Source organism: Coregonus clupeaformis, unplaced genomic scaffold, assembly GCF_020615455.1.
Source record: "Coregonus clupeaformis isolate EN_2021a unplaced genomic scaffold, ASM2061545v1 scaf0414, whole genome shotgun sequence".
Classification (NCBI taxonomy): Eukaryota; Metazoa; Chordata; class Actinopteri; order Salmoniformes; family Salmonidae; genus Coregonus; species Coregonus clupeaformis.
In genome coordinates this window covers 48,116-75,000 of record NW_025533869.1, presented here as the reverse complement: position 1 = coordinate 75,000, position 26,885 = coordinate 48,116, and the positions used below count along the sequence as shown (strand labels likewise).

At 40.3% G+C, this 26,885-nt stretch overlaps 1 protein-coding gene and 2 pseudogenes across 1 annotated transcript; all 3 read left to right on the top strand.

The window, feature by feature from the left end:
* The first annotated feature begins 553 nt into the window (after window positions 1-553).
* Window positions 554-2,270, top strand: LOC123481230. The gene is made up of 6 exons (XM_045215274.1): window positions 554-596; window positions 748-1,110; window positions 1,212-1,562; window positions 1,686-1,817; window positions 1,954-2,003; window positions 2,104-2,270. Exons 1-6 carry the CDS (start codon window positions 554-556, stop codon window positions 2,245-2,247), a joined length of 1,083 nt encoding a protein of 360 aa, XP_045071209.1. The 3' UTR covers window positions 2,248-2,270.
* A 7,026-nt stretch (window positions 2,271-9,296) lies between these two features.
* Window positions 9,297-12,483, top strand: LOC121554557 (annotated as a pseudogene).
* An 8,155-nt stretch (window positions 12,484-20,638) lies between these two features.
* Window positions 20,639-25,553, top strand: LOC121566419 (annotated as a pseudogene).
* The last annotated feature ends 1,332 nt before the right edge of the window (window positions 25,554-26,885 follow it).

Here is a 26,885-nt window from a genome sequence, read left to right as displayed (position 1 = left end):
AACTCTTCCTTTTGATGATAATAGTTGTAACATGGAACTCTGTAAGCTGCCTTTACACTTGTGTGATAGTTCATTAAACATGTTTTTATTTTGAAGTTTAATGACCCAATTCTTACCACTTATCTGCACAAGGTATTAAAGGATCATATATTTTGTCAAAAAGATTCCAACCTCACCAGAGTTCACTTCCTCCTGAAAGCTTGAACTGCCTTCTACAGACATGAAGTGAGAAATACAATGTAAACCCCCTGTGTATGTCAAAGAGGACATATGTACCAGTAGTCTCAGCCACCCACCCAAATGATGAAAAAATACAAACCAGTAACTCTGACTTTACATCATTTGAAGGGCTGCTCTAACTATGGTATGCCACAGGACTCACGTTAGATTGTATTTTTTATCAGATGTTTTATGCCTGTTCAGACAGCCAATAGAATCCCTTAGTTCAGAGTTTCCTCCTACTTCATAATGATTACACGATGAGTGTCATCATATAAAAGGTGCCCCGTTGTCAGACCCACACAATATACAGTGCAGAAAGGATATTAAAATGATGATTATATATTGGACAATCTTTTTGTTTTACTCCAATTTTGGTAAGTAAGAAATATTCATGTGGATCCTTGTACTTTTTATGTCAGTCTTTTTGAATCCAATTGAATGACTATGTAGTCTGAATAATGATAATAATGTATCATTCTGTACTATACCTTTGTCTTTTATTTATTTAGTTTGTTTGCTTCACAGGTTGTGCACTTAACAAGAATGTAATCCAACCAGACCCTGTGATGGTTACACACCTTGGACAAAGTGTATCTCTCATTTGCTTTTGTCGATCTAATTTTATCGGTATCTCTTGGTTCAAGCAAACTGTTGGACAGAAGCCTCTTCTCATGGCATCATCATATTACCGCCCTCCAACGGCTTTTTATTACAACAATTTTACCAAGGACTTTAATGAGACTAAACATTTGAGTGTGAAGAGAGGAGTTGACAGCTGTAACCTGACCATCTCCAAGACAGAGTCAGGGGACTCAGCTACATACTACTGTGGTGTTATGTTAGCGAGTGATGTCACATTTGGAGAAGGAACTATTTTAATTGTCAAAGGTAACTTAAGTCAGTACCTAAGTGTGTTCATATAATGCTAAATTTATGAATCTAGCAGGAAAATAGAATGTACACACCATGATCTTACTCACTCTCTTTAGATTCAGGGTCCAACAGCATGTCTGTGATCCAGCAGTCTGTGTCTGAGTCAGTCCAGCCAGGAGACTCTGTGACTCTGAACTGTACAATACACACTGAGACCTGTGCAGGAGAACACAGAGTCTATTGGTTCAGACATGGCTCAGGAGAATCCCGTCCAGGAATCATTTACACCCATGGAGACAGGAGTGATCAGTGTGAGAAGAACCCTGAGGCTGGGTCTCCTACACAGAGCTGTGTCTACAACCTCCCCAAGAGGAACCTCAGCCTCTCTGATGCTGGGACTTACTACTGTGCTGTGGCCTCATGTGGGGAGATACTGTTTGGCAACGGGACCAAGCTGAACATTGACCGTTAGTGATATTTCTGACATTTCTGAAAATGTCTAACATTCTTTCACAGTGCTGTGAATAAATTGTATGCCTGGTTGAACAAAATGTCCTGAATTTCCTCTATCACTGTCTGTATTTCTACAGATGGTTGTAAGGAGGACCATGTTCTCTTGGTGTACTGTCTGGGTGTAGTGTTGGCTCTTTGTGTCATCCTCATCATTGTCCTTGGTTGTGTTTTGTATAAGATGACCAAGAAAACCTCTCTGCTGTGTAGAGGTAAGTGTTATCATTGCCACAATATATGCTTAAACTGTTGGTGCAGTATACATTACATGTTTTAGTCATGAAACTGGGTTAATTCAATGTATGATGATGATGATGATGATGATTCCACCATGTGTTTGTCTAATAGGAACGCAAACTCAGTCAAGTGGTCCGGCAGTCCCCAGTTCTCATAATCAGGTATGCAGACCATAAAGATATACACTGTAAACAGGTCCTTCTATCAAAATACCAGGTAATTTCCTGATGTCTTTGGAATTTGTTTTGCTATTCCTCTTAGGATCAAGAAGATGATGACACACTCACGTCGGTCCATTACGCTGCTCTGAATGTCATCCACAAGAAGCCAAAGACCCAGAGACAGAGGAGCGCCATGGAGAGAGACACTGTGTATTCTGGGGTGAGGTGCCAAAACATGGACTGAAACGTCAATTTTTGCTCTCTAATAACTTGCATTGATTTTGTGTTTTCTATACTATATGTACAACTATGGCTTTTTCATTGTGTGTTACAATTACTTGTATTCTGTCAATCTCCTGTTAAAAAAAAACTGTTGTGCATTTTAGATCCAATAAAACATTCATCTGCTTTCATATAGAGGCATTCATATTTTTCTCTGTTCTTAAATTTCACCCACAGATTCAGTTTGCAACAATCATATTAGGCTTGTGCTCAATGTAACAAAACTCTTTTTGTTTGCATAACGCACTGTAAATGTACATCTATTGACTAGTGTTTTAGTTTGTCTCAAACTCTTTTTTAGCTGGATCCTGAAAACATCTCTGTGGTGTTCTGAATGCCCTAAATCCCCAGCAATGACCTTCAGTCCTCACAACGCGCTCTCTACACACACCTCAGTGCATCTAAACCACAAACAACCATGTCACTAAGAGCACAACTCACTCTCTTCATGAGGAAAGCCTTGAAGGAAAAATAAACATCCTAGCGAATATACTTTGAACAGAATTTATATTGTTGAGACTGATTTCAGATATGACTACACATTGTGACTGAGCAGTTTTCACAAACTATTGACAAAATGTGAAGGTATAAGTCCACCTTGCAGGACTGCAATTCATTTATCTTTCAATAGGAGCAGCAGTGTATATGGAAGTCCCTCTGACTGCTTTACAATTAGAGTTGCAGCAATTTTAAGAAGTTGTGAAAATGTTCAAATTGTTGAATCGTTGAAAACGTACTTTCCTGTGATAGTTTGTGTGTAGCCGAAATAGCTGTCAAACAAGTGCCCAACAAACACAATGTGTGGCTGTTAAGAATCTATAACAAGGTAATATAGTTATTACATGCTTATTACAAATCAATAAGATATTATAAACCCATTTCAGCATCGTAGATTCACATGCATCTAACAGGCCAGGCATTCTACATCACTAGATCATTACTGCTAACATCCAATAAGCTATTATAAAGTGTAGCTTAGTTACCAGGAAGAGCCACAGCATCACTCAAAATAGAACTGGTAGCAGAGTGATCTCTACATGACGAAGACAATGACTCATCTGTTTAAATGTAGTTTTTTTTCCAGCCAAGAGACTCTGTGATTGAACTGTACATACAGACTGAGACCGTTTCAGGAGAACATAGCATTCTAAAAGTATTCAGACCCCTTGACTTTTTGTTAAAATTTTGTTACGTTACAGCCTTTTTCTAAAGTCGATTAAATTGTTTTTTTCACACATAAATCTACACACAATACCCCATAATGACAAAGAAAAAACAGGTTTCTAGAAAGAAAAAAACTGAAACATCACGTTTAAGTATTCAGACCCTTTACTCAGTACTTTCTTGAAGCACCTTTGGCAGCGATTACAGCCTTGAGTCTTCTTGGGTATGATGTTAGATCAGCTTTAAGTCCGGGCTATGGCTGGGCCACTCAAGGACCTTAAGAGACTTGTCCCGAAGCCACTCCTGCATTGTCTTGGCTGTGTGCTTAGGGTCGTTGTCCTGTTGGAAGGCAAGCCTTCACCCCAGTCTGAGGTGCTGAGCGCTCTGGAGCATCTCTCTGTACTTTGCTCCGTTCATCTTTCCCTCGATTCTGACTATTCTTCCAGTCCAAGTCGCTGAAAAACATCCCCACAGCATGATGCTGCCACCACCATGCTTCACCGTAGGGATGGTATTGGCCAGGTGATGAGCGGTGCCTGGTTTCCTCCAGACGTGATGCTTGGCATTCAGGCCAAAGAGTTCAATCTTGGTTTTATCAGAACAGAGAATCTTGTTTCTCATGGTCTGAGAGTCCTTTAGGTGCCTTTTTGCAAACTCCAAACGGGCTGTCATGTGCCTTTTACTGAGGAGTGGCTTCTGTCTGTCCACTATACCATAAAGGCCTGATTGGTGGAGTGCTGCAGAGATGGCTGTCCTTCTGGAAGGTTCTCCAAACTCCACAGAGGAACTCTGGAGCTCTGTCAGAGTGACCATCGGTTTCTTGGTCACCTCCCTGATCAAGGCCCTTCTTCCCCGGTTGCTCAGTTTGGCCGAGCGGCCAGCTCAAGGAAGAGTATTGTTGCTTCCAAACTTCTTTCATTTAAGAATGATGGAGGCCACTGTGTTCTTGGGGACCTTCAATGCTGCAGACATTTTTTGGTAGCCTTCCCCAGATCTGTGCCTTGACACAATCCTGTCTCGGAGCTCTATGGAAATGTCCTTCTGCCTCATGGCTTGGTTTTTGCTCTTACATGACAGGTGTGTTCCTTTGCAAATTCAGTCCAATCAATTGAATTTACCACAGGTGGACTCAAATCAAGTTGTAGAAACATCTCAAGGATGATCAATGGAAACAGGATGCTCCAGAGCTCAATTTCGAGTCTCATAGCAAGTAAGGTATTTCTGCAAAAATTTCTAAAAGCCTGTTTTCGCTTTGTCATTATGGGGTATTGTGTGAAGATCAATGAGAGAAAAAAATAATTGAATCTATTTTAGAATAAGGCTGTAACGTAACATAATGTGGAAAAAGGGAAGGGGTCTGAATACTTTCCTAATGCACTGTAGAGCTTCGTCACTTTATATAACTTTGAAGCGAACAACTCCAGTCTATGTGTAAAAGTGTTTGAGAATAAAAAATACAAAATCATTTAAAAGTATATTTGTTTTTTAAGTTTCAGACCTGTTGGGTGATCAGATTAAGCTTATTTTTGTCATCATTCTATCTTGCCTGACAACTGCTGTGATTCTGAGTGTGGTTGTCAACGTTATCCTCTTTGTTAGAATGAAGAGGTCACGATGTGAACACTGTGCAGGTACAGTAAAAGTCTTCATACTAATAGTAATAGTAAGAAAGGTTATAGATCATAAAGAAGGGTGAAGGCTAGCTCTCCTTTTACCACTTCCCTCTCTGGACATTGTTTTCATTTCACAAGCCTACTGTAGTGAATAAACAGTTTATGACTTTGCTGTTGTTTGCAAATGGTGTGTTAGAGGAAGTTGACTCAGCTTGTGGAAGCATCTGGAAAGCATTACTATAGGGGCCCCCTAAAACAGAGGAAGTCTGTTATGTGGCGTCCTGGGATTGGTTTATGGGGAAACCACCCATATCATGTTACAGATTATAAATACCATGGTTGAAACAAAGGACGGAGAGGAACAACATATTAGAGATTGGGTCAGTTGTTCTCCAGATGTCTGCAGGAGACTGTAAATTGGCGCTGAAATCTTTGGTATAATAAACTATTATAATCAAGGACAGTGTCAGCGGATTTCTTGTCCTCACAGCATAATTAGCATGGTTATTTAAATACCACACTACTTAATTTTGAAACAGAAAATATGACATACATAGTATGTTTCAAGTGTTTTGAATGTTTTATATTTTATCTATTAGCGGGGACCCCTTCTCAGCAGAGCCAGTATGGGAAGCCTCATGTCAACACGTCAGACCAACAGGTTAGCAGAATTGCTGTATCAAGAGTGAGACTGGAAAAGCGTATTAAAGCAAAAGATTACAGCATTAGATTTGACCTAGAGTCTGAATTGAGTGAGTCTGTGTTTCATCCTCATAGCTCCACAGTGACGATGATGGCCTGAACTACTCTGCCCTGAAGTTCACTGACAAGAACAGTACCAATCCCAGGAGACAGAGGAGAGAACAGAGAGAACAGAGAGAGGAAGAAACAATCTACTCTGATGTGTCACATAGACAGGATGTGGCAGTCCTCCAATCAGTATCACAGGCGGTCAGTGGCACCTTAGTTAGGGAGAACGGGCTCATAGCAATGGCTAGAACGGAATAAATTGAATGTTATTGAACACATCAAAAACATGGATACCATTCCATTCACTCCATTCCAGCCATTTTTATGAGCCGTCCTCCCCTAAGCAGCCTCCTGTGATCAGCATCATTCTAAGTTAAGCCCAACCCCTCCTCTGAACTCCACTTTGAGCTTGACTGTGTCCTTTTGACCTGGCTATTTTGTACAATTCTCATTTACTGTAGGATGCCATTGCGGGGGCCTAGCTTTGCCTAATATACACTACCTGTCGAAAGTTTTAGAACACCTAATCATTCAAGGGTTTTTCTTTATTTTTAATATTTTCTACATTGTAGAATAATAGTTAAGACATCAGTACTATGAAATAACACATATGGAATCATGTAGTAACCAAAAAAGTGTTACAAAAATCAAAATATGTTTTATAATTGAGATTATTCAAATAGCCACCCTTTGCCTTGATGACAGCTTTGCACACTCTTGGCATTCTCTCAACCAGCTTCATGAGGTAGTCACCTGGAATGCGTTTCAATTAACAGGTGTGCCTTCTTAAAAGTTAATTTGTGGAATTTCTTTCCTTCTTAATGTGTTTGAGCCCATCAGTTGTGTTGTGACAAGGTAGGGGGGGTATACAGAAGATAGCCCTATTTGGTAAAAGACCATGTCCACATTATGTCAAGAACAGCTCAAATAAGCAAAGAGAAACGACAGTCCATAATTACTTTAAGTCATGAAGGTCAGTCAATACGGAACATTTCAAGAACTTTGAAAGTTTCTTCAAGTGCAGTCGCAAAAACCATCAAGCGCTATGATGAAACTGGCTCTCACGAGGACCACCACAGGAATGGAAGACCCAGAGTCACCTCTGCTACAGAGGATAAGTTCATTAGAGTTACCAGCCTCAGAAATTGCAGCCCAAATAAATGCTTCACAAAGTTCAAGTAACAGACAAATCTCAACATCAACTGTTCAGAATAAACTGTGTGAATCAGGCCTTCATGGTCGAATAGCTGCAAAGAAACCACTACTAAAGGACACCAATAATAAGAAGAGACTTGCTTGGGCCAAGAAACATGAGCAATGGACATTAGACCGATGGAAATTTGTCCTTTGGTATGGAGTCCAAATTTGAGATTTTTTGGTTCCAACCGCTGTGTCTTTGTGAGACGCGGTGTGGGTGAACGGATGATCTCCTCATGTGTATTTCCCACCGTAAAGCATGGAGGAGGAGGTGTTATGGTGTGGGGGTGCTTTGCTGGTGACACTGTCTGTGATTTATTTAGAATTCAAGGCACACTTAAACCAGCATGGCTACCACAGTATTCTGCAGCAATACGCCATCCCATCTGGTTTGGGCTCAGTGGGACTATCATTTGTTTTTCAACAGGACATTGACCCAACACACCTCCAGGCTGTGTAAGGGCTATTTGACCAAGAAGGTGATTGATTGAGTGCTGCATCAGATGACCTGGCTTCCACAATCCCCCGACCTCTACCAAATTGAGATGGTTAGGGATGAGTCGGACCGCAGAGTGAAGGAAAAGCAGCCAACAACTGCTCAGCATTTGTGGGAACTCCTTCAGGACTTTGAAAATCATTCCAGGAGAAGCTGGTTGAGAGAATGCCAAGAGTGTGCAAAGCTGTCACCAAGGCAAAGGGTGGCTATTTGAAGAATCTAAAATATAAAATATATTTTGATTTGTTTAACACTTGTTTGGTTACTACATGATTCCAAATGTGTAATTTCATAGTTTTGATGTCTTCACTATTACTCTACAATGTAGAAAATAGTAAAAATAAAGAAAAACCCTTGAATGAGTAGGTGTTCTAAAACTTTTCACCGGTAGTCTACATGTACAATAACTCAGGTGCAGAGCATAATTTTCCCCAAAGTGTGAAAGCTGATACTAGGATGGTTTCAGAAGTCTCAAATCGTCACCAATAGTGGCTGAGGTTCACTGACTGGATATATTTGTTTTTGTAGAAGTGTACAACAAAATGTATATTATGATTTTGCAAATGTCTGAACTCGTCCTATTGATGATAATATTTGTAACATGGAACTCTGTAACCTGCCCTTATGCTTGTGTTATATTTCAATAAACATGTTTTTAATTCCTACATATTAATGGCTTGCCCAATTCTTACCACTTATTTGCACCAGGTATCAAATGATCACATCTTTATTTTGTCAAAAAGGTGCGAACCTCACCAGAGTTCACTTCCTCCTGAAAGCTTGAACTGCTTCTACAGACATGAAGTGAGAAATACAATGTAAAGCCCCTGTGTATGTCAAAGAGGACATATGTACCACTAGTCTCAGCCACCGACCCAAATGATGAAAAAATACAAACCAGTAACTCTGACTTTACATCATTTGAAGGGCTGCTCTAACTATGGTATGCCACAGGACACATATTAGATTGTATAATAATAATAATAATATGCCATTTAGCAGACGCTTTTATCCAAAGTGACTTACAGTCATGCGTGCATACATTTTTGTGTATGGGTGGTCCCGGGGATCGAACCCACTACCTTGGCGTTACAAGCGCCGTGCTCTACCATCTGAGCTACAGAGGTAGTTTTTATCAGTTGCTTCATGCCTGTTCAGACAGCCAATAAAATCACTTTGTTCAGAGTTTCCGCCTACTTCATAATGATTACCCGATGTCATCATATAAAAGATGCCCCGATGTCAGACCCACACACTATACAGTGCAGAAAGGACATTAAAATGATGATTATATATTGGACAATCTTTTTGTTTTACTCCAATTTGGGTAAGTAAGAAATATTCATGTGGATCCTTTTACTTTTTATGTCATAGTCTTTTTTAATCCATTTTAATGACTATGTAGTCTGAATAATGATAATAATGTATCATTCTGTACTATACCTTTGTCTTTGATTTAGTTAGTTTGTTTGCTTCCCAGGATGTGCACTTAACAAGGATGTAATCCAACCAGACCCTGTGATGGTTACACACCTTGGACAAAGTGTATCTCTCACTTGCTTTTGTCGATCTCAATTTATCGGTATCTCTTGGTTCAAGCAAACTGTTGGACAGAAGCCTCTTCTCATGGCATCATCATATTACCGCCCTCCAACGGCTTTTTATTACAACAATTTTACCAAGGACTTTAATGAGACTAAACATCTGAGTGTGAAGAGAGGAGTTGACAGCTGTAACCTGACCATCTCCAAGACAGAGTCAGGGGACTCAGCTACATACTACTGTGGTGTTATGTTAGCGAGTGATGTCACATTTGGAGAAGGAACATTTTTAATTGTCAAAGGTAACTTAAGTTACTTTTTAACATGTTGGTACTGAAGTGTGTTCATATAATGGTAAATTAATGAATTTGGAGGAAACTAGAATGTACACACCTTGATCTTACTCCGTCTCTCTCTTCAGATTCAGGGTCCAACAGCATGTCTGTTCTCCAGCAGTCTGTGCCTGAGTCAGTCCAGCCAGGAGACTCTGTGACTCTGAACTGTACAATACACACTGAGACCTGTGCAGGAGAACACAGTGTCTATTGGTTCAGACATGGCTCAGGAGAATCCCCTCCAGGAATAATTTACAACAATGGAGACAGGAGTGATCAGTGTGAGAAGAGCCCTGAGGCTGGGTCTCCTACACAGAGCTGTGTCTACAACCTCCCCAAGAGGAACCTCAGCCTCTCTGATGCTGGGACTTACTACTGTGCTGTGGCCTCATGTGGGGAGATACTGTTTGGAAACGGGACCAAGCTGGACATCGAAGGTAAACTGTGCTAAAACAAAATACAGCACTAATGTTCTCTCAAATGTTAAGAAATATCATATGTAAATCTACCACTTTCAATTGATAGTAGATTTAAAATATAACTTTTATAGCTAACTTTTATGCCAAAAGCACTGAGCTACAAATAATAATAGAAAATAATCTAAGTTTCAGACCTGTTGGGTGATCAGAGAAATCATATTTTCCTCATCATTCTATCTTGCCTGACAACTGCTGTGATTCTGAGTGTGGTTGTCAACGTTATCCTCTGTGTGAGAATGAAGAGGTCACGATGTGAACACTGTGCAGGTACTGTAAAAGTCTTCATGCTAATAGTAATAGTAATAATAGTTATAGATCATAAAGAAAGGTGAAGGCTAGCTCTCCTTTTACCACTTTCCTCTCTGGACATTGTTTTCATTTCACAAGCCTACTTAATTTTGAAGCAGAAAATATGACATTCACAGCAGTATGCCTTTTTATTAGTAAACAAGAAAAGGTTTCAAGTATATTGAATGTTTTATCATTGATCTTTTAGTGAGGACCCCTTCTCAGCAGAGCCAGTATTGGAAGCCTCATGCCAACACGTCAGACCAACAGGTTAGCAGAATTGCTGTATCAAGAGTGAGACTGGATAAGAGTATTAAAGCTAAATATTACAGCATTATATTTGACCCAGAGTCTGAATTGAGTGAGTCTGTGTTTCATCCTCATAGCTCCACGGTGACGATGATGGCCTGAACTACACTGCCGTGAAGTTCACTGACAAGAAGAGTACCAAGACCAGGAGACAGAGGAGAGAACAGAGAGAGGAAGAAACCATCTACTCTGGTGTGAGTCATCAAGACAGGATGTGACAGTTCTCCAATCAGCATCATTTTAAGTTTAGCCCTACTGACCTCCACTTTGAGCTTGACTGTGTCCTTGTGACTTGGCTATTTTGTACATTCCTCATTTGCTGTAAAATGTAATGGTCGGGCCTAGCTGAAGAGATTGTCACTGCATTGGCCTATTCTCTTAATATCAATGTAGAATCATTCAGACGCAGAGCATAATTGTCCAGCAAGTGTGAAAGCTGATACTAGGATGGTTTCAGAAGTCTCAAATCCTCAGCAATAGTGGCTGAGGTTGACTGACTGGATACATTTGCTTTTGTAAATAGAAGTGTAGCACAAAATACTGTATTTACAATGATTTAGCAAATGTCTGCACTCTTCCTTCTCATGATAATAGTTGTAACATGGAACTATGTAACCTGCCTTTATTCTTGTGTGATATTTCAATAAACATGTTTTTATTTCCTACATTTAATGACTTGCCCAATTCTTACCACTTATTTGCACCATGTAATACTATATTAGAAATTCTTCCACTTTGATATTAGTTTTTTGAGTAGATTGTTGACAAAAAAGATCACAATTAAATCCATTTGAATCCCACTTTGTAACACAATAAAATGTGAAGAAATCCATTGTTGGTGTAGACTTTCTATAGGTACTGTATGTGCCACTAGTCACATCAACTGACGCAAACGATTAATCAATACAAACCAGTAACTCTGACTTTACACCCTTTGAAGATAAATAGCACACCTTTTTGGTAGAATAAGCATTTTATGCATAATTGATTCATAGATGAATACAGACTGAATCTGTATGTAAGTTGGGAATCTATTGGTTCAGACATGGCTCAGGAGAATCCCATCCAGGAATTATTTACACTCGTGGAGACAGGAGTGATCAGTGTGAGAAGAGCCCTGAGGCTGGGTCTCCTACACAGATTTGTGTCTACAACCTCCCCAAGAGGAACCTCAGCCTCTCTGATGCTGGGACTTACTACTGTGCTGTGGCCTCATGTGGGGAGATACTGTTTGGGAACGGGACCAAGCTGGACATTGTCTGTAAGTTATATTTTTGACATTTCTGAAAATGTCTAACATACTTTCACATTGTTGTGAATAAATTATATGCCTGGTTGAAAAAAATGTCCTGAATTTCCTCTATCACTCTCTGTATTTCTACAGATGGTTGTAAGGAGGACCATGTTCTCTTGGTGTACTGTCTGGGTGTAGTGTTGGCTCTTTGTGTCATCCTCATCATTGTCCTTGGTTCTGTTTTGTATAAGATGACCAAGAAAACCTCTCTGCTGTGTTGAGGTAAGTGGTATCATTGTGAACAATATACACTGCATTCGGAAAATATTCAGACCCCTTGACTTTTTCCACATATTGTTTTACTTTACAGCCTGTTTTAGTCATGAAACTGGGTTAATTCATTGTATGATGATGATGATGATGATGATGATTCCACCATGTGTTTGTCTACAGGAACACACCCTCAGTCAAGTACTTCATCAGTCCCCAGTTCTCATAACCAGGTAGACAGACCTAACACTGGTCCAACTGTTGTTGATTCAATGTATTTTATCTTCATTCAAAATATGAAAATAGGCATTTACTTAAAGGTGTTGTTTCACTATAAATATATTTGTCTAATACAAAATGTTTCGGTTTTATATTTGTTATTCCTCTCGGAATCAAGATGCTGACACACTCCAATACGCTGCTCTGAACGTCATCCACAAGAAAGTAAAGGCTGGGAGACAGAGGAGTGCCATGGAGAGTGACACTGTGTACTCTGGGGTGAGACTCCAAAACATGGACTGAAACGTCAACTTTTGCTCTTTAATAACTTGCATTGCTTTTGTGTTTTCTATACTGTATGTATAACTATGGCTTTTTCATTGTGTGGTACAATTACTTGTACTCTGTCAACCTCCTTTTAACATTGATACTGTTGTGAATTTTAGATCAAATAAAACATTCAACTGCTTTCATATAGAGGCATTTTTTTATTTGATATTTTCCTCTGTTGTTAAATTTCACCTGAAGATTCAGTATGCAACAACCATATTAAGCTTATAATCAATGTAACAAAGCTTTTTTTGGGTCGCATAATGCAATGTAAATACAAATCTACTGACTGGTGTTTTAGTTTGTCTCAAACTCTTTTGTAGGTGTATCCTGACAACATCTCTGTAGTGTTATGAATGCCCTAAAAATATTAAACTAATCTCTAACCCCCAGCAATGACCTTCAGTCCGCACCACACACTACCTACACACACCTGAGTGCATCAAAACCACAAACAACCATGTCACTAAGAGCACAACTCACTCTCTAAATGAGAAAAACTTGAAGTAAAAATAAACATCCTAGTTTAATATACAGTCGTGGTCAAAAGTTTTGAGAATAACACAAGTATTGGTCTTCACAAAATTTGCTGCTTCTGTGTTTTTAGATATTGTTGTCAGATGTTACTATGGTATACTGAAGTATAATTACAAGCATTCCATAAGTGTCAAAAGCTTTTATTGACAATTACATTACGTTTATGCAAAGAGTAAATATTTCCAGTGTTGACCCTTCTTTTTCAAGACCTCTGCAATCCACCCTGGCATGCTGTCAATTAACTTCTGTGGGCCACATCCTGACTGATGGCAGCCCATTCTTGCATAATCAATGTTTGGAGTTTGTCAGAATTTGTGGGTTTTTTGTTTGTCCACCCGCCTCTTGAGGATCGACCACAAGATCTCAATGGGATTAAGGTCTGGGGAGTTTCCTAGCCATGGACCCAACATTTAGATCTTTTGTTCCCCGAGCCACTTAGTTATCACTTTTGCCTTATGGCAAGGTGCTCCATCATGCTGGAAAAGGCATTGTTCGTCACCAAACTGTTCTTGGATGGTTGGAAGAAGTTGCTCTCGGAGGATGAGTTGGTATCATTCTTTATTCATGGCTGTGTTCTTAGGCAAAATAGTGAGTGAGCCCAAACCCTTGGCTGAGAAGCAACCCCACACATGAATTGTCTCAGGATGCTTTACTGTTGGCATGACACAGGACTGATGGTAGCGCTCACCTTGTCTTCTCCGAATAAGCTTTTTTCTGGATGCCCCAAACAATCGGAAAGGGGATTCATCAGAGAAAATGATTTTGCCCCAGTCCTCAGCAGTCCAATCCCTGTACCTTTTGCAGAATATCAGTCTGTCCCTGATCTTTTTCCTGGAGAGAAGTCGCTTCCTCGCTGCCCTTCTTGACACCAGGCCATCCTCCAAAAGTATTTGCCTCACTGTGCGTGCAGATGCACTCATTCCTGCCTGCTGCCATTCCTGAGCAAGCTCTGCACTGGTGGTGCCCCGATCCCGCAGCTGAATAAACTTTAGGAGACGGTCCTGGCGCTTGCTGGACTTACTTGGGTGCCCTGAAGCCTTCTTCACAACAATTGAACCTCTCTCCTTGAAGTTCTTGATGATCTGATAAATGGTTGATTTAGGTGCAAGCTTACTAGTAGCAATATCCTTGCCTGTGAAGCCCTTTTTTGTGCAAAGCAATGATGACGGCACGTGTTTCCTTGCAGGTAACCATGGTTAACAGAGGAAGAACAATGATTTCAAGCGCCACCCTCCTTTTAAAGCTTCCAGTCTGTTATTCTAACTCAATCAGCATGACAGAGTGATCTCCAGACTTGTCCATGTCAACACTCTCACCTGTGTTAACGAGAGAAACAAAGGCCCAACAAAAACACTGTGTGGCTGTTAAGAATTTATAACAAGGTAATATATACATTTATTACATGCATATTAAACATCAGTATCATGTTATAAATCCATTTCAGAATCATTGCGTCACATCAATCAAACAGGCTAGGTAGTCATCATCACTGGATCATTACTACTAACATCAACTAAGTTATTATAAGTGTAGCTTAGTTACCAGGATGAGCCACACAATCACTCAAAATAAAACTTGAAGAAGGGTTATCTCTATGACGAAGACAACGACTCGTGTGTTTCAATGTAGTGTTTTAAAATTGAGTTCCAGGGAGTAGTTGAAAAAGTATGGGAGACAACCTATTTATTCATATCATCTCTCCTCTGTAATGTGTTGACCTCTTCTAGTGGTGTTGATAGCATGTCACTCACACCCAACCCCACACAGTGAACAAGTTGACAGGTACTCTGCAGTCTTCTGTAAGCCCAAGATGATGTCGTATCTACGCTTTGGTCAGGTGGGCCTGCTGGCTTTGTGCACACAGGACCCTCCTACCTGCTCTCTGTGTCTCTGTGTCTCTATGTGGTTTTCAGCAGGATGTCTATGTGGTGTCACTGTTGTTCTCACTATCTTTACTTGTTGTTCATGTTGCCCCTGACAGCTTACAGCCACAGCAAAACAGTTATTAATTAAACTGACTCAAATATATATTTAGTTATCTGAAATCAGTTACAAACCACAAATGACTGCTAATGAACCCTATTTGAACCCTCTGAGTTAAGCATCTCATTTGTGATACAGCACCATCTATTCTAACTTGTGGTCCAGGGGGAGGGGCCATTTTGTGATGATGTCATGGGAGAACTTTCAGTACATTCTCAAACAGACATGACTTGTGAAACACAAAGACTACTGTAGGATGCTCTGTGAGAAGGAGACCAATTGAGGAGGATCCTCCTTCTGACAGATTGCTTTCATTTAGAAACGCACTAACCAGAGAGTAAAACAGACTAGATAGGTATAGTGTGTCACTTCAGACATGCACTCTCAGGTGATATACTTAGTGAATGTTTCTGTGAATTATATTCAAGGAATGGAAGACTGACATGTACTTGTTTCATTGTGTAGGTGTTTACCCCACTGATGTTCACCCTTGTACATACACTATATATACAAAGGTATGTGGACACCCCTTCAAATTAGTGGATTCGGCTATTTCAGCAATACCCGTTGCTGACAGGTGTATAATATCGAGCACACAGCCATGCAATCTCCATAGACAAAAATTGGCAGTAGAATTGCCTTTATGTAGAGCTCAGTATCTTTCAACGTGGCACCTTTCTAACAAATCAGTCCGTAAAATTTCTGCACTGCTAGAGCTGCCCCGGTCAACTGTAAGTGCTGTTATTGTGAAGTGGAAAAATCTAGGAGCAACAACGGCTTAGCCGAGAAGTGGTAGGCCACACAAGCTCACAGAACGGGACCACCGAGTGCTGAAGCGCACAGCGCGTAAAAATCTTCTGTCCTCGGTTGCAACACTCCCTAAATAGTTCCAAACTGCCTCTTGAAGCAATGTCAGCACCCGAAGTCAGCACAATAACTGTTTGGTTTCCATGGCCGAGCAGCCGCACACAAGCCTAAGATCACCATGCGCAATGCCAAGTGTCGGCTGGAGTGGTGCAAAGCTCACCGCCATTGGACTCTAGAGCAGTGTTCTCTGGAGTGATTAATCACACTTCACTATACAGCAGTCAGACAGATGAATCTGGGTTTGGCGGATGCCAGAAAAACACTACCTGCCCCAATTCATAGTGCCAACTGTAATGTTTGGTGGAGGAGGAAATATGGTCTTGGGCTGTTATTCATGGTTCAGGCTAGGCCCCTTAGTTCCAGTGAAGAGAAATCTTACAAACACATCACACAATGACATTCTAGATGATTCTGTGCTTCCAACTTTGTGGCAACAGTTTGGGGAAGGCCCTTTCCTTTTCAGCATGGCAATGCCCCTGTGTACAACTTCCTAATATTGAGTTGCACTCCCCCTTTTGCCCTCAAACAGCCTCAATTCGTCTGTGTATGGACTCTACAAGGTGTTGAAAGCTTTCCACAGGGATGCTGTTGACTCAATGCTTCCCACAGTTGTGACAAGTTGGCTGGATGTCCTTTGGGTGGTGGACCATTCTTGATACACACAGGAAACTGTTGAACATGAAAAACCCAGCAGCGTTGCAATTCTTGACACAAACCGGTGGGCCTGGCACCTACTACCATACAACATTCAAAGGCACTTCAATCTATTGTCTTGCCCATTCATCCTCTGAATCACACAATCCATGTCTCAATTGTGTCAACGCTTAAGAATCCTTCTTTAACGTGTCTCCTCACCTTCATCTACCCTGATTGAAGTGGATTTGACAAGTTTTATCAATAACGGATCATAGCTTTCACCTGATCAGTCTACGTCATGGAAAGATACATTTTATTATTTCAGATTGTGACGTTGATCCACAGATGAGAATCCTGGACCTTCTCCCCATCATCAGAACTGGAGTTCTCCTCTGCTGCCTGATCATCTTCATCATCATCTACCTCATCAGGAAATAGATCAAGCTAAGGCCAGTGTCAATAGACTAGAGATGGGTTATTGAGTAAAGTAGGAGATACTGTATCATTGCTATACATTGCAAATGATGATTTATTGAGATTGCTTAGTTGCTCGTATTGCATTAGAAAAATATTAGCCTGCGACTTCAATTCAATTGAGCATCATCATCCCTGCTTATGCTGTATGTGTTAATTGATTGAACTGCTCTCCTGAAATCCCTGTGTACAGAATGTGCCTTCTTTTGCATTAATAAATATCTATTTAAACAACTGATAGGGACTAAAATAGACTTATTCCTTCTCGTGTGTTCTGTACATACAGTATCCCTGTATGAATGTTTGTCCAGAGGGCTTCTGCAGAGACTACCTACTGTTACCATGCTAAACCCACCCACGCATCATGCAGTGAGCTGTTCACAGGTACCTTAACACTTTGGTCTGCTGTGAGCTCAAGACAAGGCCATCTCTTTGCTTTGGATAGGCCTGGTTGGCCTTTCACTCACTATGTGGTTTCAGCAGGATGTCTACCTGGTGTCAGTGTGTTTTTCTCTCATGCTTACATTGTTGATCACGACCATAACAATTAGAAACACAGTCCGCTGACATACTGCATGCTATATAGCCTCTATCTTATCATATGGGCCAGTTTCCCAGACACAGTTTAAGCCGAGTCCTGTACTAAAAAGCATGTTCATGTTCATTCTTGAACTACGATAATTGATTTACAGAGTTTAAAGTAGAAGTTGTATCAATGTATACTAGGCTACAGCTAAGAGCCCTACCCACCCAGGTACACCCCTGACCCCTACTAAACTATCAGGTGTTACACTTCAGTTAGAGCATGATTCTGTGAATGATAGTTAATGAGACTGACATAAAATAGACTTGTTTTATCCTGTAAGTTATTCCCCCATATACACTCACGATGCTCCACCCCTGTTCACCCTGGTACATATCAAGTTCTGTTCTATGTATAATAGTCCTCCTATAGGTCATTAGGAGAGCCGTAACTGTTGCATGGGGTGGGGCCAAGTCTAAGGCACACAACTAAGTTTGATCCCAAGGGCATGTACAGCTACATACTGTATATGTAATGTATGCTTGATAATGTACTGCATGCTTATCAGACAACAGTGGTGGAAAAAGTACCCAATTGTCATACTTGAGTAAAAGTGAAAGTCACCCAGTAAAATACTACTTGAGTAAGAATGTCTTTATGAATGTTTGTCCAGAGGGCTTCTGCAGAGACTACCTACTGTTACCATGCTAAACCCACCCACACATCATGCACTCAGTGAGCTGTTCACAGTTACCTGATCACTTTGGTCTGCTGTGAGCTCAAGATGAAGCCATCTCTACGCTGTGGACAGGCCTGCTGGCCTCCTACACACTCTGTGGTTTTCTGCAGGATGTCTATGTGGTGTCAGTCAGTTACTTTCTTTCTTCCTTGCTCACGCCAATGACAATTAGAAACACAGCTCCATCTAGACTAACACAGTATCTTATCACTTACAAGATCATAGGTTTTATCAGTTCTTGAACTTTAATCATTAGTTTACAGTGTAGAGTAGAAGGTGTATCCAGGCTACAGACAAGAGCCTTACCCACCCAGGTAAACCCCTGACCCATACTAAACTATCAGGTGTTACACTTCATGTTTCTGTGAATGATAGTGAAAGTAAGACTGACATAAAATTGTCTTGCTTTATCATCAGGAGAACTGTAACTGCTGCATGTGGTGGAACCAAAGATGTCTAAGGCACACAACTGATGTTGATACCAAGAGTATACAAGTACATGCAGTGGATTCGGAAAGTGTTCAGACAGCTTTTTCCACATTTTGTTAAGTTACAGCCTTATTCAAAAATTTATTAAATTGATTTTATTTCTCATCAAACAACACACAATACCCCATAATGACAGAGCAAAAACAGGTTTTTAGAATTTTTTGCAAATGTAATAAAAATGTAAACCCAAAATATAAAATGTACATAAGTAATCAGACCGTTTACTCAGTACTTTGTTGAAGCACCTTTTGCAGCGATTACAGCCTTGAGTCTTCTTGGGTATGACACTAAAAACTTTGCACACCTGTATTTGGGGAGTTTCTCCCATTCTTCTCTGCAGATCCTCTCAAGCTCAGTCATGTTGGATGGGGAGCTTCGCTGCACAGCTATTTTCAGGTCTCTCCAGAGATGTTCAATCGGGTTCAAGTCCGGGCTCTGGCTGGGCCACTCAAGGACATTCATAGACTTGTACAGAAGCAACTCCTGCATTGTCTTGGCTGTGTGCTTAGGGTTGTTGTCCTGTTGGAAGGTGAACCTTCACCCCAGTCTGAGGTCATGAGCGCCCTGGAGTAGGTTTTCATCAAGGATCTCTCTGTACTTTGCTCCGTTCGTCTTGCCCTCGAGCCTGACTAGTCTCCCAGTCCCTGCCGCCGAAAAACATCCCCACAGCATGATGCTGCCACCACAATGCTTCACCAAAGGGATGGTGCCAGGTTTCCTCCAGGCGTGACGCTTGGCATTCAGGCCAAAGAGTTCAATCTTGGTTTCATAAGACCAGAGTATCTTGTTTCTCATGGTCTGAGTCCTTCAGGTGCCTTTTGTGAAACTCCAAGCAGGCTGTTATGTACCTTTTACTGAGGAGTGGCTTTCCTCTGGCCACTCTACAATAAAGGCCTGATTGTTGGAGTGCTGCAGAGATGGTTGTCCTTCTGGACGGTTCTCCCATCTCGGTCACCTCCATGGCCAAGGCCCTTCTCCCCCAATTGTTCAGTTTGGCTGGGTGGCCAGCTCTAGGAAGAGTCTTGGTGGTTCCAAACTTCTTCCATTTAAGAATGATGCAGGCCACTGTGTTCTTGGACAATTCCTTCAACCTCATGGCTTGGTTATTGCTCTGACATGCACTGTCAACTCTGGGACCTTATATAGACAGGTGTGCCTTTCCAAATCATGGCCAATCAATTGAATTTACCTCAGGGGGACTCTGATCAATGGATACAGGATGCACCTGAGCTCAATTTGAGTCTCATAGCAAAGGGTCTAAATACCTAAATAAATTAGGTATTTCTCTTTTTTATTTGTAATACATTTGCAAAAAAAATCTAAAAACCTTTTTTTTAACGCTTTTGTCATTATGTTGTATTTTGTGCAGATTGATTAGATTTTTTATTTATGTAATCAATTTTAGAATAATGCTGTAATGTAACAAAATGTTAAAAAGTCAAAGGGTCTGAATACTTTCCTAATGCACTGTATAATGTATGCTAATTTTTTGTTGTTGTAAAAACTACATGAAAAACGTATTTAAAAATATAAATTAACCTGTGATGGTAAATGGGGTGGTAAAGTATGATTTCCAAGAAGGAAAAAAAGGTTGTTGGATAATATTTTGATTGGTCTTACACAGACTATCTATCCAGATAAGAGTTTTAACAGAGTATTAGACAGCTTTCATCCAGCCAGTTGTTGCAAATTCCTAGCATTGGTCCACTTTTAGCATTGATTATATACAGTAAGTGATTCTCAGTTTATGGTGGGCTGGATAAGGCATCAACAAAAATGACGTGTCCAGTTCAACCAATCACCAAATAGCCCACTGTTGATTTCTTTTTTTTTACTTGGGTAGACTTCTTCCACTCAAGACACAGTTACTAACTTCAAAGATGATCATCACACTCTGCCTGATATTTCCACTTCTCAGGGAGACGGGTAGGTCCAACTTATATATTTCTGTGCTTATAGGGGGTACACCATTAATTTGAAGTCAACCAGGAACTTTATTGATGTAATTCATATCTGTCTTTGTGTGTATTCTAGCTGGGGTACAATCCTCAGCCATGCACCTTGTTTCAGCCAACATAGGAGACACAGTGACGCTGCACTGCTTCCATGAAGGCAACTTGGCACTGCACTTCTTGTGGTTCAAGCAAACATTGGCTGACAATCCTCAGCTCATGACAACTTTCTACAATTATGACAATAATGCCACATTCCACAATGACTTTGAAGGCAACCCTCACTACTTAGTGCAAAGTGGCAAAGGAATAAAAACACCTAAGGATCTCAGACATGTAGCTCTCAGATTCAGCAATATATTACTGTGGGAGTTCTTGTTCCAACAAGGTGGAATTTGGAGAAGGAGCCATTCTCATTGTTAAAGGTACAACATCTGAATTTAGAGAGAATATAACTAGAAACTAGTGTTCTGTAACTATAATCATGAGCATTGTTGCACTTTACATTTTGGATATACAATGTCTTAATTAAATGTAAGGTAATCACACAATAACATATTACTGTAGCTTAAGTTTTCAGCAAATGTTGAGTTAGGACACAAAATAGGAAACACATTTACTGACATGAAAAACTTTTTGTCAGGTTCAGGATCCAGAAACACCACCGTTGTACAGCAGTCTGTCTGAGTCAGTCCAGAAAGGAGACTCTGTGACTCTGAACTGCCTCTCTGATGCTGGGTCTTACTACTGTGCTGTGGCCTCATGTGGGGAGATACTGTTTGGAAACGGGACCAAGCTGGAGATCAAGGGTAGGTGACACAACTTACATTTCAGTTTTTATCTATTTTATAATCTATTGTGTCCAACTCTACGAGTTATTTAGATCACATAAGAAAACGTCCAATCATTTTCCCAGACAATGGCGCAGACCCTCTTCTCTTGGTGTACTGCCTGAGTGCAGCATTGGGTCTCTCATTTATCCTGATCATTGTCCTTGGTAGCATCACGAACATCACGATCAAGAGAAAGTATCTGCAGTGTAGGGGTAAGTGAAGTCCAAACCAAATAAATGAATGATATGCGTACAGTATGTAGCAGGTACAGTCCTTCAGAAAAGTTTATATTCTTTTATATCACCAGATGTATCTGTAGTGGAAGAAGTAGTTGTATCTTTATCTTTTCTGTCTTTCTTTTCAGGACCCGTCTCTCAGACAAGAGGTCCAGCAGTCTCTTCTTCAGATGCAAGGGTAAACAGAATTCCTGATGTTGTATTACCATAAAAGGGAAGTATGAAAGGGGTTACAATAAAAACATATTGTAATACTTCCCCCATTTTATAATTGTTCTTCACAGGCCCAAGATGCAGACAGTCTCCATTATGTATCTCTGAATCTGAGCAACAAGAAGAACAGGTCTAGAAGACAGAGAAGCAACATGGTGGAGGAGATGGTGTACTCTGGGATCAGACAGTAGAACTGGATGAATGACACAGCCTTAATTGTTAACTTTATTAGCTGTAACTGTAATGAATTAGGTGCATTGCTTCTCTTCCAAACTCATTGACAATGACTTACTTGTGATATGATGAATAACGCATTTAACTATAATCAAGACAAAGGAAGTTGAATGTATTTATTTAGGCCATACCCAAGCATCTTTATGTTGCAGTGACAAACAGCTTTTTCTCTTGTCATGCCAGCAACACCCCCTCTCACTCACAGCAACCTATTTACAGGGACTCTGATTTCATTTCTTAATTCAGAAGAAAATAATACATGGTAGTATGCCTTTTAATAAGTAAACAAGAGGAGGTTTCAAGTGTTTTAAATGTTTTGTCATTTTTCTTTTAGCGGGGACCCCTTCTCAGCAGAACCAGTATGGGAATCCTCATGCCAACACCTCAGACCAACAGGTTAACATAATTGCTGTATCAAGAGTGAGACTGGATAATAGTATTAAAGCTAAATATTACAGCATTAGATTTGACCCAGATTCTGAATTGAGTGAGTCTGTGTTTCATCCCCATAGTGTAACTCCACGGTGATGATGCTGCCCTAAACTATACCGCCCTGAAGTTCCCTGACAAGAAGAGTACCAATCCCAGGAGACAGAGGAGAGAGAGAGAACAGAGAGAGGAAGAAACAATCTACTCTGGTGTGAGTAATCAAGACAGGACTTGACATGTATGGGTCATCCAATCAGAATCAGCCCCACCCCTCCTCTGAACTCCACTTTGATGTTGATTGTGACCGTGAGAACTGGCGATTATATACTGTACATTTCTCATTTGCTGTAGGATGCCTTTGCAGGGGCCTATTGGATGAGGTTGACTGAGTGCATACATTTGTTTTTTTTATAAACAACATTTATATAATGATTTTGCAAATGTCTGAACTCTTCCTTTTGATGATAATAGCTGTAACATGAAACACTGTAACCTGCCTGTATGCTTGTTTGAAATTTCAAATAAACAAGTTTTTATTTTGAAGTTTAATGGCCCAATTCTTACCATTTATTTGCACCAGGTATCAAAGGATCACATCTTTATGTTGTCAAAAAGGTGCCAACCTCTCCAGAGTTCATTTCCTCCTGAAAGCTTGAACTGCCTTCTACAGACATGAAGTGAGAAATACAATGTAAACCCCCTGTGTATGTCAAAGAGGACATATGTACCACTAGTCTCAGCCACCGACCCAAAAAATACAAACCAGTAACTCTGACTTTACATCATTGAAGGGCTGCTCTAACTATGGTATGCCACAGGACACATGTTAGATTGTAGTTTTTATCAGATGGTTTATGCCTAATCAGAGAGCCAATGAAATCACTTTGTTCAGAGTTTCCGCCTACTTCATAATGATTACCCGATGAGTGTCATCATATAAAAGGTTCCCCGTTGTCAGACCCACACACTATACAGTGCAGAAAGGACATTAAAACGATGATTATATATTGGACAATCTTTTTGTTTTACACCAATTTTGGTAAGTAAGAAATATTCATGTGGATCCTTGTACTTTTTATGTCAGTCTTTTTGAATCCAATTGAATGACCATGTAGTCTGAATAATGATGATAATGTATCATTCTGTACTATACCTTTGTCTTTGATTTATTTAGTTTGTTTGCTTCACAGGTTGTGCACTTAACAAAAATGTAATCCAACCAGACCCTGTGATGGTTACACACCTTGGACAAAGTGTATCTCTCACTTGCTTTTGTCAATCTGATTTGATCAAAGTCTCTTGGTTCAAGCAAACTGTTGGACAGAAACCTCTTCTCATGACAGTATCAATTTATCCCGAAAAAAAAACAACATATTTCAACAAGGACTTTACGGAGAATAAACGTTTGAGTGTGAAGAGAGAAGTTGACAGCTGTAACCTGACAATCTCAAAGATAGAGTCAGGGGACTCAGCTACATACTACTGTGGTAGTATGTTAGCGAGTGATGTCACATTTGGAGAAGGAACAGTTATATTTGTGAAAGGTAACATCAGTTCCTTTTAAAAATGTTAAATACTGAAGTGTGTTCCTATAATGGTAAATTAATGAATTTGGAGGAAAATAGAATGTACACACCATGATCTTACTCACTCTCTTCAGATTCAGAGTCCAACAGCATGTCTGTGATCCAGCAGCCTGTGTCTGAGTCAGTCCAGCCAGGAGACTCTGTGACTCTGAACTGTACAATACACACTGAGACCTGTGCAGGAGAACACAGTGTCTATTGGTTCAGACATGGCTCAGGAGAATCCCATCCAGGAATAATTTACACCTATGGAGACAGGAGTGATCAGTGTGAGAGGAGCCCTGAGGCTGGGTCTCCTACACAGAGCTGTGTCTACAACCTCCCCAAGAGGAACCTCAGCCTCTCTGATGCTGGGACTTACTACTGTGCTGTGGCCTCATGTGGGGAGATACTATTTGGGAAAGGGACCAAGCTGGACATTGAAAGTAAGTGATATTTCTGACATTTCTGAAAATGTCTAACACTCTTTCACATTGCTGAGAATAAATTGTATGCCTGGTTGAACAAAATGTCCTGAATTTCCTCTATCACTGTCTGTATTTCTACAGATGGTTGTAAGGAGGACCATGTTCTCTTGGTGTACTGTCTGGGTGTAGCGTTGGCTCTTTGTGTCATCCTCATCATTGTCCTTGGTTCTGTTTTGTATAAGATGACCAAGAAAACCTCTCTGCTGTGTAGAGGTAAGCGTTATCATTGTGAACAACATACAGTGCATTCGGGAAAATATTCAGACCCCTTGACTTTTTCCACATATTGTTTTACTTTACAGCCTGTTTTAGTCATGAAATTGGGTTAATTCATTGTATGATGATGATGATGATGATTCCACCATGTGTTTGTCTACAGGAAGGCACCCTCAGTCAAGTACTTCATCAGTCTCCAGTTCTCATAACCAGGTAGACAGACCTAACACTGGTCCAGCTGTTGCTGATTCAATGTATTTTATCTTCGTTCAAAATATTAAAATAGGCATTTACCTAAAGGTGTTGTTTCACTATAAATATATTTGTCTAATAGCAAACATTTGGATTTTATATTTGTTATTCCTCTCAGGATCAAGATGCTGACACACTCCATTACGCCGCTCTGAACGTCATCCACAAGAAAGTAAACGCCGGGAGACAGAGGAGCGCCATGGAGAGTGACACTGTGTACTCTGGGGTGAGATGCCAAAACATGGACTGAAACGTCAACTTTTGCTCTTTAATAACTTGCATTGATTTAGTGTTTTCTACCCTATATGTATAACCATGGCTTTTTCATTGTGTATTACAATTACTTGTATTCTGTCAAGCTCCTTCTAACATTGATACTGGAAATGCATTTTAGATCCAATAAAACATTCAACTGCTTTCATTCAGAGGCATTGTTTGGTTTGCATTCATATTGTTCTCTGTCCATAGATTTCACCCACAGAATCTGCATTTTACAACCATGTTAGGCTTATGCTCAATGTAACAAAGCTATTTTTGGTTGCATCTATTGACTGGTGTTTTAGTTTGTCTCAAACTGTTTTGTAGCTGTATCCCGGAAACATCTCTGTGGTGTTCTGAATGCCCTAAATAGATTTAACTCTCAGCTAAACTCATCTCTAACCCCCAGCAATAAACTTCAGTCCTCACCACGCACTCTCTACACACACCTCAGTGCATTTAAACCACAAAAAAAACATGTCACTAAGATTACAACTCACTCTCTTCATGAGGAAAGCCTTGAAGTAAAAATAAACATCCTAGCTGAATATACTTTGAACAGAATGTATATTGTTGAGACTGATTTCAGATATGACAATGTACACATTGTGACTGAGCAGTTTTCACAAACTATTGACAAAATGTGAATGTATAAGTCCCCCTTGCAGGACTGCAATTAATTTATCTTTCAATAGGGGGCAGCAGTGTATATGAAGTCCCTGTGTCTGCTTCAAATCAAATCAAATCAATGTCGCCAGAGGGGAGGCTGCCGTTTTAGGGGCTCCTAACCAATTCTGCTATTTCTTTATTTTTTTGGCATTGTTTATAACTTATTTTGAGCATAATGTTGCTGCTACCGTCTCTTATGACCGAAAAGTTATTCTGGATATCAGAACAGCGATTACTCACCTCGAACTGGACGTAGATTTTTTCTTTAATGAGTCTGACGCGAACAATATAATGTTGCTCCCAGACAAGGCCCAAATCCCAGTCATTTACATGAAGAAAATAAGGAAATACAGGGGGCGCAGATCAGGGTGCCTTGTGAGAATTTGTCTGCGAGTGGATAACCTCTACCATCCGTTCTATTGGCCAACGTGCAATCACTGGAGAATAAAGTGGATGAACTCCGTTCGAGACTATCCTACCAATGGGACATTAAAAACAGTAATATCTTATGTTTCACTGAGTCGTGGCTGATCGACGACATGGATAATATACAGTTGGCTGGGTTTTCCTTGCATCGGCAGGACAGAACAGCTATGTCCTGTAAAACGTGGGGTGGGGGTGTGTGTGTGTCTATTTGTCAATAACAGCTGGTGCGCGATGTTTAATATTAAGGTAGTCTCGAGGTATTGCTCGCCTTAGGTAGAGTACCTCATGATAAGCTGTAGACCACACTATCTACCAAGAGAGTTTTCATCTATACTGTTCGTAGCTGTCTATTTACC

What these genes read in the sequence shown, in the direction of transcription:
- LOC123481230 (XM_045215274.1), top strand. Translation starts at nt 554, where the DNA reads ATGATTATATATTGGACAATCTTTTTGTTTTACTCCAATTTTG. An exon ending in GACCAAGCTGAACATTGACC is followed by an intron (nt 1,563 to 1,685) that starts GTTAGTGATATT and finishes GTATTTCTACAG; the next exon opens with ATGGTTGTAAGGAGGACCAT. An exon ending in AACCTCTCTGCTGTGTAGAG is followed by an intron (nt 1,818 to 1,953) that starts GTAAGTGTTATC and finishes TTTGTCTAATAG; the next exon opens with GAACGCAAACTCAGTCAAGT.